The sequence below is a fragment of the Maniola jurtina genome, chromosome 21 (assembly GCF_905333055.1).
Source record: "Maniola jurtina chromosome 21, ilManJurt1.1, whole genome shotgun sequence".
Taxonomy (NCBI): Eukaryota; Metazoa; Arthropoda; class Insecta; order Lepidoptera; family Nymphalidae; genus Maniola; species Maniola jurtina.
Window position 1 is genome coordinate 7181123 of NC_060049.1, and position 13688 is coordinate 7194810.

Sequence of the window (13688 nt, forward strand, 5' to 3'; positions counted from 1 at the left end):
TTGACAGTGTCTTAAGTCTGAGCTAAGTCAAAGTGCGTTCTATAGATCTCAGCCTAAAACGAGAAAGACACATAATATCTATAGGATTTAGCATGCGAAAGAAGGAGATAGTTTGTTATTAATATGTATTACAAATACGAATGTGTATTTGTTTGTTAGTTTAGAAATCCACGCGGATGTAGTCGCAGCCATCATCTATCACTTTCCATAATTATGCTTTTAAAACGTTGCTATGTGATTTTTGAAAACCTATGTAGATAAACGCGGATAAAATTATATCTAGTACTTATATAGTACTTGTACTAGTTTAGAATCTAGACTTAGTAAGAATTCACACAACTTGATAACGGTGATAGATTTTCGAGTGTCGAAAGTTCGAATCACTATAACATCAAACTAAAATAGACCTAAACTTCGTTGTTGTAAAGTAGTTTATTCAGCACAACCAATTTTTATCAGCGGGATGGGTCAGCTAGTAACAAATAAAGATTTCATAGAAAATGTTTGAAAAGGGTGCTCTTTAGAGCTCTTGAAGGAATTACCTATCTCGATGACGCTCGTGTAACTACGGCTCTCGTTCGACAGCCGACACGCTTCGCTTGGCCCCTATAGAAAGAGAGAGTCGACTCGCTTGAGGTTAGCACGTCGACTGTACTAATAATATGAAACCACAAGTACACGACAATATATTAAAACTGTTGATAAACTGCTTGCGAAATCATTCTGAGACGTCAGTTCCCTTCGTGTTCTATCCACTCGACTAACTCTTCTATTGTCTTTGGTTCTAAAGAGTTGTTCTATCACCATCATCTTACGTGGCTCGTCTAGTACGTAAAGCTATCGCTATAGACTCGCGTTTGACCGGTTTGTCAACCCCCGACCCAAAAAGAGGGGTGTTATAAGTTTGACGTGTGTATCTGTCTGTGGCATCGTAGCCCTTAAACTAATGAGCCGATTTTAATTTAGTTTTTTTTTGTTTGAAAGGTGGCTTGATCGAGAGTGTTCCTAGCTATAATCCAAGAAAATCGGTTCAGCCGTTTGAAAGTTATCAGCTCTTTTCTATTTACTGTAACCTTCCCTTGTGGCGGGTGTTATAAATTTTTAATTGACTCTTGTTTTTACATCGTCGTTCCAGACAGATTAACAGCTCGCTCTCTTTATATAAAATGAGATTGTCCCAAAAATCTTGTACAAATTTATTCCTATGACTAGAAATAACTCAAAATAACAAGACTGGAATATGGAGAGCATAAATTCCATACGCACCCTAATCTAAATGTGATTTATGAGCATCGAACAGGTTTACTTTGTTAGCATGTTAGCGAAAGGCCAATTTATAGTTGATATTCTATTGAGAGCGAAGTTACCACGCACGAAACTGTGTTCGGAGATTATCTAAACGCATAATAACAGGGATATAAATTATCCGCGTATTACGTGACCTATTTGTAACTAGCTGAAAGATTTTGCTCGCGACTTCGTTCGCTTGGATTGGGTTCTTTTAACAAAATCTTTTTTTTTTGGGATAAAAAAGAAATCTAATTGAGAACGAAATTACTACGCTTGAAACTGTTCGGAAATTATCTAAACGCATAATAACAGGGATGTAAATTATCCGCGTATTACGTGACCTATTTGTAACTAGGTTAAAGATTTCGCTCGCGACTTTGTCCGCTTGGATTGGGTTCTCGGGATGAAAAAATACCTGAAAGCGAAGTTACCACGCACAAAACTGTGTTCGAAGATTTATCAAAACGCGCAATAACAGGGATAAAAATTATCCGCGTATTACGTGACCGACTTATTTCTAACTAGCTTACTTTATTTTGTCTACGAGAATTCTATCAATATCAGCACAGCTTTTTCCAAGCCTGGACAAATTGGATAGATGGACATACAGACTTAAATAGAAATATAATGCTCTCAGCTGTGTTCACAGTCACGTGGTATTAATGAATTAATCTTATTTAAAGGTAGTTATTTCCACATAGACAGACACTTCCATTTTATTTATCTGTATTAGATGTTTAAGAAATATATGGTGATTCAAGACAGATGTCAATTGAATTTGCAAGTTGTGCACCTGGTTTTAGATTTAATGGCTTGTTTACATTATTCCAGTGGCTGCATCCAGTTCGTGACAGTTGGGCTGAACTAGATGGCGTTGTTTTTTGTCCTATTGATTTAAAGCCATTACTTTAATAACACTATGTACTGCTCACTGAAATAACACTTGATTCCCGTTATACACGTAGTCACATTCGTAATCTTTCACCGAGCTAGTAAAAAGCCCACGCACTCAACCACACCAGGCTAGTAAAAACTAAAAAGCCCACGCACTCAACCAGTTGTATTTTTTTGTCTAACCAATATCTCCGTCCAACAAAAAAAATTGTTATAATTATTATTAGTTTAAAATTTAAAACGACGTCTTTCATGGAGGCACCCCAGCCTTGTTGTGGTTCTCAAAAATCACCCCTTTTCTCTAGCACCACTTGCCCCCCTTAGCTGCACTCCGGTTCGGCTAATGAGCTGATGCATCTCTATTTCGCATCTATGGAACCCGGCTATGTTTTCATTAGCTGCATCTTAACACTTAAGTGCTCTTAGAGACATTTTAATTTTATTTTTAATTGAGTTTCTCCGCGTGGGATGCGACATTTTTTTCAAGTAGTTTCGTTACATGTAAAAATATCTTTTACTGAAACGTACTAACTTTTACATGTTGCTCTCCTCATATGTTTTCTTATAATAAGCATAATCGGTCAAATCTGACAAGCATTTGTATAGATGCTGGTTTAGTTACGTTCAATCAAGGCGTCAAAGTCGCGCAATGTTTCTAGACTGTTCCAAAGTAAACTTAATTTGATCTCTTCGCTATGTCCAAATTGGAATTCGTGCGATTCACAAATAATTTGCTGTACATTACATTACATGGCGCGGCATGGTGTATTTTAATCCATATCCATACTAATATTATAAATGCGAAAGTGTGTCTGTCTGTCTGTCTGCTACGTTTTCACAGCCCAACCACTGAACCGATTTTAATGAAATTTGGTACAGACTTGGGATACATCCCGGGGAAGGACATAGGCTACTTTTTATCCCGGAAAATCAAAGAGTTCCTACGGGATTTAAAAAACCGAAATCCACGCGGGCGAAGCCGCGGGCATCCTCTAGTTTATAATATTTTAGAAAAGACGCCTGCTCTGCTACAATATTTGAATCCTTGTAATGGAACCATTCTTCATCGTCATCCCTAAGAGTCCACTGTTGGGCATAGGTATATGTTCCCCGATGAGTGCTTCCAAACCTCGGTTTGCAGCATCCATCCACTTCCTGCCACTTTCTTCTATATATATATCGTCGGTCCATTCCGAAGAAAAAATTCCATCGAATAAATATAAATTCTAAAACATAATTGCATACATTAATGTTAATTCCCCGTAGAACTGTTGCTGCATAAAGTTTAAAACGATAAACGCTAACTGCTAAGTCTTAAAAGTAATAAAGATTAGTTCTAGTTGTAAAGTGCCATTAACAGGACATGCTAGATTTTACAGAGACGCGGCCGCGTCATGAAACGATTTTATAGGTATTTTAGTTTTATAGGTGAAGATGATGGCTACGTAGTGCGCTGAATTATTTATTTTCACCTCGATATTTCTTTCATCACCATCATCATGATCAATCCATTCGCCGACTCACTACTAAGCACGGGTCTCCTCTCACAACGAGAAATCCACCATCAGCCAAGTTCGGATTGGCAGTATTCACACACCTTTGAGAACATTATGGAGGTTTTCTCACAATTCATTCACCGTTTAAGCAAGTGATATTTCATTTCCGAAAAATTAGAGGTGCGTGCCCGGGATCAATCCTTGAACCCGCCGAATAGGATAGTAGGTACCCCTTGTATGGGTGATACCACGAAACAGATAACTTTTTATCTATTACTATACATAACAAAATAAATTATGACGTGTGTTGTTTTTAACCCCCGACCCAAAAAGAGGGGTGTTATAAGTTTGACGTGTGTATCTGTGTATCTGTGTGTCTGTGTATCTGTGTATCTGTGTATCTGTGTATCTGTCTGTGGCATCGTAGCGCCTAAATGACTGAACCGATTTTAATTTACTTTTTTTTGTTTGAAAGGTGGCTTGATCCAGAGTGTTCTTAGCTATAATCCAAAAAAATTGATTCAGCCGTTTAAAAGTTATCAGCTATTTTCTAGTTTTCTTGTAGAAAAGAAGGTTAGATAACCCATAGGTTCATAATATTCAAGTGTCAATTGACAAATGTCAAGCTGTCAAGATGGACGTTGCCTAGATATGCATAATTATTTATTTGAAAATGATTTGTCGGGGGTGTTGAAAATTTTTAATTTACACTTGTTAGTAAAGTTAGCATTTATTTGTTAACAAACGACCTTGTTAAACAGGATATTATTTCGAACCTTTACCTGTGCCTTTACCATGAGTACGCATTAAAATTTTAGAAAATAACATGTCCCTTATGCGTTACATCCTTTTACATTGGCCTTGCAAAATACCTTCATTGTCGGCGTTTCAAAGAAGGTCGAACATCTCTCCTCGAAAATGAGCGATATTAATGTTACCTTTTTTATTTGTTACTAAATTGTTAGTTTCCCGTCCTCCTGCTAAATCATCAAACTTAAATTATATGGTTTAATGCCGATCACTAAAAAGTGGTAGGTATAGATTTTTTGTTTTTTTTATGGAAATAGGATGATGTCCGCGACTTTTAAAAATCCCGTCTTTGATGTTCCTTGAAAAAAGTAGCCTATCTCCATCCCCCGGATGCAAGCTATCTCTGTACCAAATTTCATCAAAACCGGCTTAATGGGTGGGCCGTTAAAGCTAGCAAACAGACACACTTTCGCATTAATAATATTAGGATGCATTTATTAACTTGATAGATAGTTTATAGTAGTTGATAGTAGTTGAGAAGTTTCTTAGACAGAGCCTATTAAAGTTAAAGTACAGAAAACTAGCTAAAATTTCTTTCAGTGGCGGCCTATACTTTACAGAGAAAACCTGCATTCAAGCTGTTGCAACTAATATAGTAAGGTATAATAATAATTAATAGTTAAATATCTTTGATGTAAAATCTCTAGTCAAAACCCAGCGGACCTACTTGGATATGTCTGATATTTCTTTTTAACCCCCGACCCAAAAAGAGGGGTGTTAGAAGTTTGATGTGTGTATCTGTGTATCTGCGTAGCTGTGTATCTGTGTATCTGTCTGTGGCATCGTAGCTCCTAAACGGTGAAAGGTGGCTTAATCGAGAGTGTTCTTAGCTATAATCCAAGAAAATCGGTTCAGCAGTTTGAAAGTTATCAGCTGTTTTCTAGTTACTGTATCCTTCACTTGTCGGAGGTGTTATAAATTTTTAATTTACACTTGTATACATTATGTTTATCGATAATAATATATTAAAATCTTTATTTTGCCTAAGTAAGTACCTAACTAAGCAGTGGTTGTTTATTTTATATTTCTTGATGAAAATGCAGCATCCGTAGAATATTTTTACTCTAAATTAATTCCGAAACATTAAATTCATTGTATTATAACTGTTATTTTAAAAACAATAACTTAATTACTTTCTTAACTTCTCCTTTTAATATAAATCTTTATTCAGAGCAGAGATTAAAATGAGCTTTAAAGGTTAACAGATTGTAAAGCTCATTTGAATAGAGCGTATTTTTAATATCTACCTTGAAACAAAAATTACCCGGCGCTCATAATATTTTATAGTTAGTTGTGTTTATTATTTTAATTGTCGTACTCGTAACAACTATTATCTTAAAAGATGCAGCGCAAAAAAGGTAGGAACCATTCTTTCTTTGGAGCGGACGTTTCTTGCGACCGCGTTTTGTATTCCAAACGAAACTACGCCATCCTTTATCTGAATTTCTTTTGCCCATTCTAAATCTTCATTATTTTCAACACCGCACCGGCGTGGTTTGCCATTATAAATTCTTTTGCTTTGACCGTTGATAAAAGATGTTGTTTCTGTTTTAGTAATAATATTAAACCAGTAGATATTTAGTCCTCTTTTTATGGATGATAATCTGCTGTATCTACTTATCCTAATCTAATAATACATATTATAAATGTGCAAGTTTGGATGTTTCAAGGTTTGTTACTCCTTTATGCCACAATGACTGAACTGATTAGGGCTTTTTTGCTTAGAATAGAGATATATGTATTATATTGCTCTCTATACTATATTATAGCTTTGAATTAACAAATAAGTATAGTACTTTTTATCTCCTAAAATCAAAGAGTTCCCACGGGATTTTACAAAACCTTAATCTACCCGAACGAAGTCGTGGGCATCATTTACCTAGTCATAAACCTCACTGTTACTTTCATGACTATCGCAATTCGTTACAAAAGCTTAATTTAAGAAAAAAAAAAGTATTGATAGAATTATATGACTAACAAAATATTAGAAAGTAGAGACCATTTTGTAAAGAATTTGTCTATAAATAAAACTAGAGTTTATTTGTCTAATAGGTACTAACTCAACTAATAATATCTAAGATTCGGCTGGTTGGCTCCAAAAGCACTTAGGAAATACGGTCGATAGATTCGCCATTATAAAATAAAAACTCTTTGCACGTCTTACGTCAGTTTTTTTTTTAAATTTACGATACTATACATACGGTAGGTATACTTTCAGATCTAGGCCTTAGTTCGTACTGGTGAATAGACAATATTCAAACGAGTCGCAAGGGGTCGCTAGACACAAGTGGCACAAGACTTGTGTCTAGACATAGCTACAGTAGACCTGTCTAGTCCAGCTGTGGGAGTCCATCGATTGCGGCGACATTTCTGCTGGACCTTGAAGTATAGGAATTCACACCAAAGACCTATGTCAAGCTGTGGCCACACCATCGGTTTTCTGCATGAATTCATTGAATTTATTCATTGATTGAATTCATTGATCTACCACCTACTGTGGGTTCAGTTCTCAACAATAATCAAAAACGAAGATAGGTGATAGTACTATTGATTACTGATAATTTTTTTTTTAAATTTATTATCAGAACAAAATACATACAAATAAAAGCTTAATCTAAAAACATCGAAAAAACCACAGAGGTTTGTCCTCGGTGCCTAGCTGCAACGAAGGTACCTATTAACTAATTGCTTAAAGAAATAATCTACAGTAGGTATATAACGCGAAGAATCACGTAAGTATGTAACACATTGTAATCGTGAGTAGGTTTATTAAATTTAAAAAATTAATTAAATTAAATACCACAAAAAATATATTATAGAACTCGACTTGAAGAGTTCGTAGTTGTTGTAAATTGTATTTTTATTTTTTAGTGATTAAACCGACGATTTTCATTTTTCATTTTTCAACTATAGTTCAGTTACCAGTTTAATCTTGTATGATAATAAATAGGCTCAATATACCTAGAGCTCCGAAAACAATGAATAATTATACAAGTGTAAATTAAAAATTTATAACACCCCCGACGATCCAAAGTATCTGAGTTTTCCAAAACATCATTTTCAAATAAATAATTATGTATTTAGGCAACGTCCATCTTGACAGCTTGACATTTGTCTATTGACATAATATTATGAACTTAACGGTTATCTAACCTTCTTTTCTACAAGAAAACTAGAAAAGAGCTGATAACTCTTAAACGGCTGAACAAATTTTTTTAGATTATAGCTAAGAACACTCTCGATCAAGCCATCTTTCAAACAAAAAAAACTAAATTAAAATCGGTTCATTCGTTTAGGCGCTACGATGCCACAGACAGATACACAGATACACAGATACACAGATACACACGTCAAACTTATAACACCCCTCTTTTTGGGTCGGGGGTTAAAAATGGTAAATCATTGAGAGGATGTCGAATGTCGATATTCGGTAGGAACAATGAATCGACTCTCCTTCCATAGCTTAAAACTTTCGATCCTTAATTTCACTGCAGTGAAAAGTCCGAATGAAACAAATTTGTCACTCACAACTAGTCGGTTCTGGGAGTGGACTGCGGAATGGAATAACAGTTTGCGGTCAAAGGCTTATACTAGTTGTTTCGTGAAATCAAACTGTCGCTCTCGCGTTGTCATCCGAAATTCACTGGTCGTATTTGTTGTCTGACAATCGCGATCGTCAAATATTTTACGACCATATAAGGAAAAGCTAATTAATTTTTAAGGCCATTTACAGCGATTTGAGATTAAGTTGCTATCTTTTTAACCCCCCACCCAAAAAGAGGGGTGTTATAAGTTTGACGTGTGTATCTGTCTATCTGTCTGTGGCATCGTAGCTCCTAAACTAATGAACCGATTTTAATTTAGTTTTATTTGTTTGAAAGGTGGTTTAATCGAGAGTGTTCTTAGTTATAATCCAAGAAAATCGGTTCAGCCGTTTGAAAGTTATCAGCTCTTTTCTAGTTTACTGTAACCTTCAGTTGTCGGAGGTGTTATAAATTTTTAATTTACATTTGTGATATTTGCTGTAAGTATGGAATACCAGAAACTTGTCAAATGAATCGTAAGATCAAGTAACAACTTTTAAGACACTTTTCAGTATTCGAAACATTGATATATTACCGTTAGTTTGCACTGAATTGAAACATTTACTTAATGTGTAAAAACATGTTAAAAATTCCGTTTTCTGTATCGAACTACGTTTGAATTGTCTATTATTTGTTAAGGAGGATTAGGCAGCCTTTAGTATCCTACTTCTATCTGTGTATTCCGTTGTTTTCCTTTTTGGGCGCCGACTGAAGTTCGATACCGATTGATTGTATTATTATAGTTTTACAATTGCGCCAGACTGTTCATAAAAATGTCGGAGCGATTTGCGAAAGAGATATTTCATTCGCGGCGTCCAACTGCTCTGTTTTCGTAGACGGAATTTTTAAAATGCTGCAGATTTAGAAACTATGCAAAGTCGTATAAATTGGAATATTGCGTCTGATATCGATTCTGTTGAACTGTCGTACTAACAGTGCAGATTTTTTAATTTGTTTTTACCTACTTGTTTATTTTCTTTGCTAACGAATATTTTAGTAATGCTTTAAGTTTTGAGATACAATTAAGTATATGTTCTAGGATAAATACGAATAGGCCAGTGGTAAAGTTAAAATCTACGGCTTATTAAATCTATGTGTAGATCTAAGTACTATCGAGGCTTTCCGAATTTTCAACAAATATATTTTCAACAAATGTACCTATTTAAAAAAAAAACAAATAGTTATCAAGACAGTGTAAATAATAATAATGCAGTCAACCCACGGCTACTCGAAGTAGTATTAGTTGATAAATAAATAAATTAAAAACAAAATTTTACCTTCGAATCGTTATCAGCCCTAAATAAATAGAACTGTTTCCATGTGAAGAAGTAATAAATACTTAACGCTGAATAAATAATATTGATTCATTGTATCTTTCTAGGTTACAGTTGATTATATTTGTACCTAACTAATTCAAACAAATTCACAACGATTGTGTATCGCGGAGTTGCGAAAACTCGAGTCGGTGATAAGGGGATGATAAGCGTGATAAGAGGCGCGGCCATGGAAAGCAACGTAATTAGATTCGTAGCGATGACCTGCGAGACCTTGGCGTGGTCTTGATAACGTGCAGCTGTGATAACAGACTAGGAACTATCATGGTACTTGGTACTAACTTATCGAGTATAAGCAGAGTAAACTGAAGTGAGGGAGTTCTCGGCTTGATACTGAACCGACGATAATATGTCGAATATTAGGCTATGATGACGTGAAGTCACAGAAAATAGGGCTATAATAGGGCTACCTGAGTCAAATTTACCTACTAATATTCGACCTTTCGGCCACTATTTGATAAATAGAAGTTCCTTGGAGCGTATGAACTTAGTTTTAGTTTAGGGAACATGCCGGGACAATAAAGAAGGAATGTATAATAAAGAAAAGAAAGAAAGAATAATTGAAATAATACATATACCGTTTGATCGTCAGGATCCCATTGAAGAGTAGGTGAGGTCAAAAGCCATCAAATGGTCCCTAAATCCTTATTATTTTTTTAGTATTAAAAGCGAGCAAACGAACAGGCGGGTCACCTGATGTTAAGTGTACTGATTACCGCCGCCCATAACATTTGCAGCACCAGAAGAACAGTGTTGTAAATCGTTTTGTGTTTTGAGAAAAAGCACGGATGTGTTTTTTAAAAACTAATGCATATAAAGTAGGTACATACAACTTACTACGAGAGTGCCTTTAACTACATCATCAATACTAATAATTAGGTGCTTATAAAATACCTAGAAGAGTTTCTTCCAAATAGTTACTTTCCTTAGTTTTTGTTTCAGTAGATACCCGTTCATTTATTTACCTAGCTGTTATCTGGTATGATTTATATTTACAGACCTCCTGTCAGTTTGCTGCTTCACACGGATAAACCTCTATGATTAAGGGTAACATCACTTACCTATCCTACTAATATTATAAACGCGAAAGTTTGTTTTGTATGTAGGTATGGATGATTGTTACTCTTTCACGCAAATACTACTGGGCGGAATTGGCCGAAATTGAGATAGATTATACCCTGGATTAAGACATAGCCTACTTTTTATCCCGGAAAAACGGAATAGAATAGAATAGAATATGTTTATACAAATAAACTTTTACAAGTGCTTTTGAATCGTCAAATAATTTACCACTGAGTTTGACAATGAGTTCCCACGGGATTTTTAAAAACTGATATCCATGGGAACGAAGTCGCGGGATCAGCTAGTCTACTATATTACTACTGGATACATTCCCGTGCGGATTCCTAGCAACATCTCATTTAACAGTTTACGTAATCTAGAGTAGGTGTTTTTCCGTTGCCAATGACAGGTTTTACGCTTGACTGAACGCACTTTCGATGACACTTCTTGCCTCACAAAAAGAGACTTATCGAAAGTGCGTTCCGAATGTTGTTTAAATATTAAAGTGAATCGCGTTCAGAAAATAACTTAAAATTTAAAAAAAACCTCCGACCCAAATACCTCTATAAGAGAACTAGAAAAGAGCTGATAACTTTCAAACGGCTGAACCGATTTTCTTCGATTATAGCTAAGAACACTCACGATCAAGCCACCTTTCAAACAAAAAGAATAAATTAAAATTGGACCATTCGTTTAGGAGCTACAATACCACAGACCGATACACAGATACACACGTCAAACTTATAACACCCTTCTTTTTGGATCGGGGGTTAATAAGGCTTCATCGGCTATAGAAATACCTACCTAACTTTTAAAAAAAAAACGAGCAAGCTTTGTTAAGCTAGCCAGCAAGGCCGTGATTACCGCTGTCCATGAAAATTTGCAGCACTAGAGGAATTGCAAATGCGTTGCCGGCATTTTAGGGATTTGTTGATCCGCCTCTTGAATAGCCCCATATTGTTCCCAAAACTTATAGGAACACCGCCGAAGGGAATGAGTTCCGCAATTTGCGTGCCCTACTCACAATACACACACAAAATTCGCACTCTTTCTTTATAATACCAAAGATTGTTTTCAAGTTTAATTTAAATTGTTAATCTTGGAAAAATTCATGAACGAGATGTGTTGTGAGCGATTTAGAAAACAACATGGAATTAAACCGTTTATCTTCCGCGGTAATTGTTTCTTTGTATCGGAGGTATCGGCCGGAGCGAAATATCCCCCGGGGGCAAAATAACACGATAAATATATTCCCCGGGCACGTCGATTAATACCCAATGGTGGGTATTGGTTACGAAGTTACAACCACAAGATTAGGTTTCGTGATTGCTGTGTTCTATTCTGACAGTTGGATTTAAATACTTAGTTGTGACTAAATCTTTTCGTTGTGGCATATTATTGTACATAAATATTGAATACTTGAAAAGAGCAACCGCCGAGTTTCTTGCTGGTTCTTCTCGGTAGGAACGGCATTCCGAACCAGTGGTAGATTATTTTGACGATTCAAAAGCACTTGTAAAAGTTTAATTGAATAAAAATACTTTGAATATGAATTTTGATCATTCCTAAAACAAAACTATATTTGCATAGTTTTCTTTTTTTCATTTTTCATACACTTGTAATATTATGTATAAGTACTCTATGATATTCAGAGAAAAATGTTTACTTAAAGTAAAATAAAATATCAACGATTTTCATGATATAAAGTTAATAAATAAATGATTAGTTAAAAGAAACTGTTTTTGGATGTCTAACAAAGTTCACTTTTTAATGTTCAAAAAAGAAGGTTATTAGATTTAATTACAGATATTTTATGGACTTATTCCGTTTATCCACCCTAAAACAGCGACTCTAGCTAGGGTGTAAGTATAGGCTCTGAAGTGTGTATCCGTCTGTCTTATCCTAGAGTTGATGTCTTAGGTTGGTGAACTGAATGAGCCACTTTGAATAGGCGAACTAACACGTTAAAAATATTCCCCATAACGATATCGATTCCGTCATATCGATTAAATGCCCAATAATCGAATATCCGCTACAACCAGCCGAAGATTATCGTGATTGCTTTCGTGTCTATCCAATATGAGATTCCATTCAGTTTTCTTTATTATATTAACGGATTTGCATATCTCATTTTGTTCTCTGCTCTTCGATAGTGTGACCTTGCCTTGTTTTAATAGGTTTTTGTTTTTAAATGGTTTTTTTTAATGTATTGAATGTTATTTTGTATTAAAATCTTTTGTTACGTATTCCTACAAATTACTTACAATTTATATATTTTTCAAATAAAATAAGATTTTTTTATTCAATGTTTTGATGAAACAAATACATGTAAGTATACATAACACTCACACACACACACGCACGCGCACGCGCACGCGCATATGCACACGCACACGCACACTCACGCACGCACGCACACGTACGCACACACACTAGTATGCTCGCGTACGCTAATATTATTATGGAAGAATCTATTCTTATGAACCAGAAATAGTTCTTCTCCTAAAATAAGGCTCCAGCCTCCAACCTACTTTTAACCTAAGTTTTTTTGAAAGGAACTATTTTTATTTTATTTATTTTTTAACACTACTTATTTGATTTTATTTTATTTCATCGTTTCGTTCTTTAAAGTGGTTTAATTTATTAACGTTTTATTTTAGTTTTAATGTTTTAATTTTATTTTTATTCTTTTCAGGCCGCCCAAAATGATGCTGGAGTCGAGCCGGTAAGTTCTAAAAAAATATGTGTTTGTATTAATGCGCGATTGTGAAGCCTACTACTACTTTTTTATTTTGTATTATAAGTAGTTCCGGCTAACAATGTCTAGCCTCCTAGAATGTCAGTGTTCTGTTACGTCCAGTCCGACAATGTCCAGTATTTCATGATGACATGCCCAGCGTACCATAACGTTAAATGAGCTATAAAATCGAGTGCCTTAATTTGACCCACATAATAGAACAATTTATGTATCACCTATGCCATGCCCTATCCTAATTACGGTATAGTTGTACGCAGAACGAATAGAATAAATACGTAAATAGCATTATCTATACAAATATGTAGGTACTCACCTAGTTTCATAGAAACGGAAAGAGGAATTGCGATAAAACAAATATGCAGTTAAATCGACATAAACGGAGCTATTTGTTATTCTATAACTCAATTCTATGAAATTCTATACTTAACCTAATCGAACATTATACCTACATGAGAGATCT

At 35.1% G+C, this 13688-nt stretch overlaps 1 protein-coding gene across 1 annotated transcript in view; it reads left to right on the forward strand.

The window, feature by feature from the left end:
* The window catches only part of LOC123876385 (AF4/FMR2 family member lilli), a 343642-nt gene that overhangs the window by 88620 nt on the left and 241334 nt on the right, over positions 1 to 13688 (forward strand). The window contains exon 2 of the mRNA XM_045922616.1: positions 13166 to 13195. Within this exon, the coding sequence (XP_045778572.1) occupies positions 13166 to 13195 (30 nt within the window). The remainder of the gene's footprint in view (positions 1 to 13165; positions 13196 to 13688) is intronic.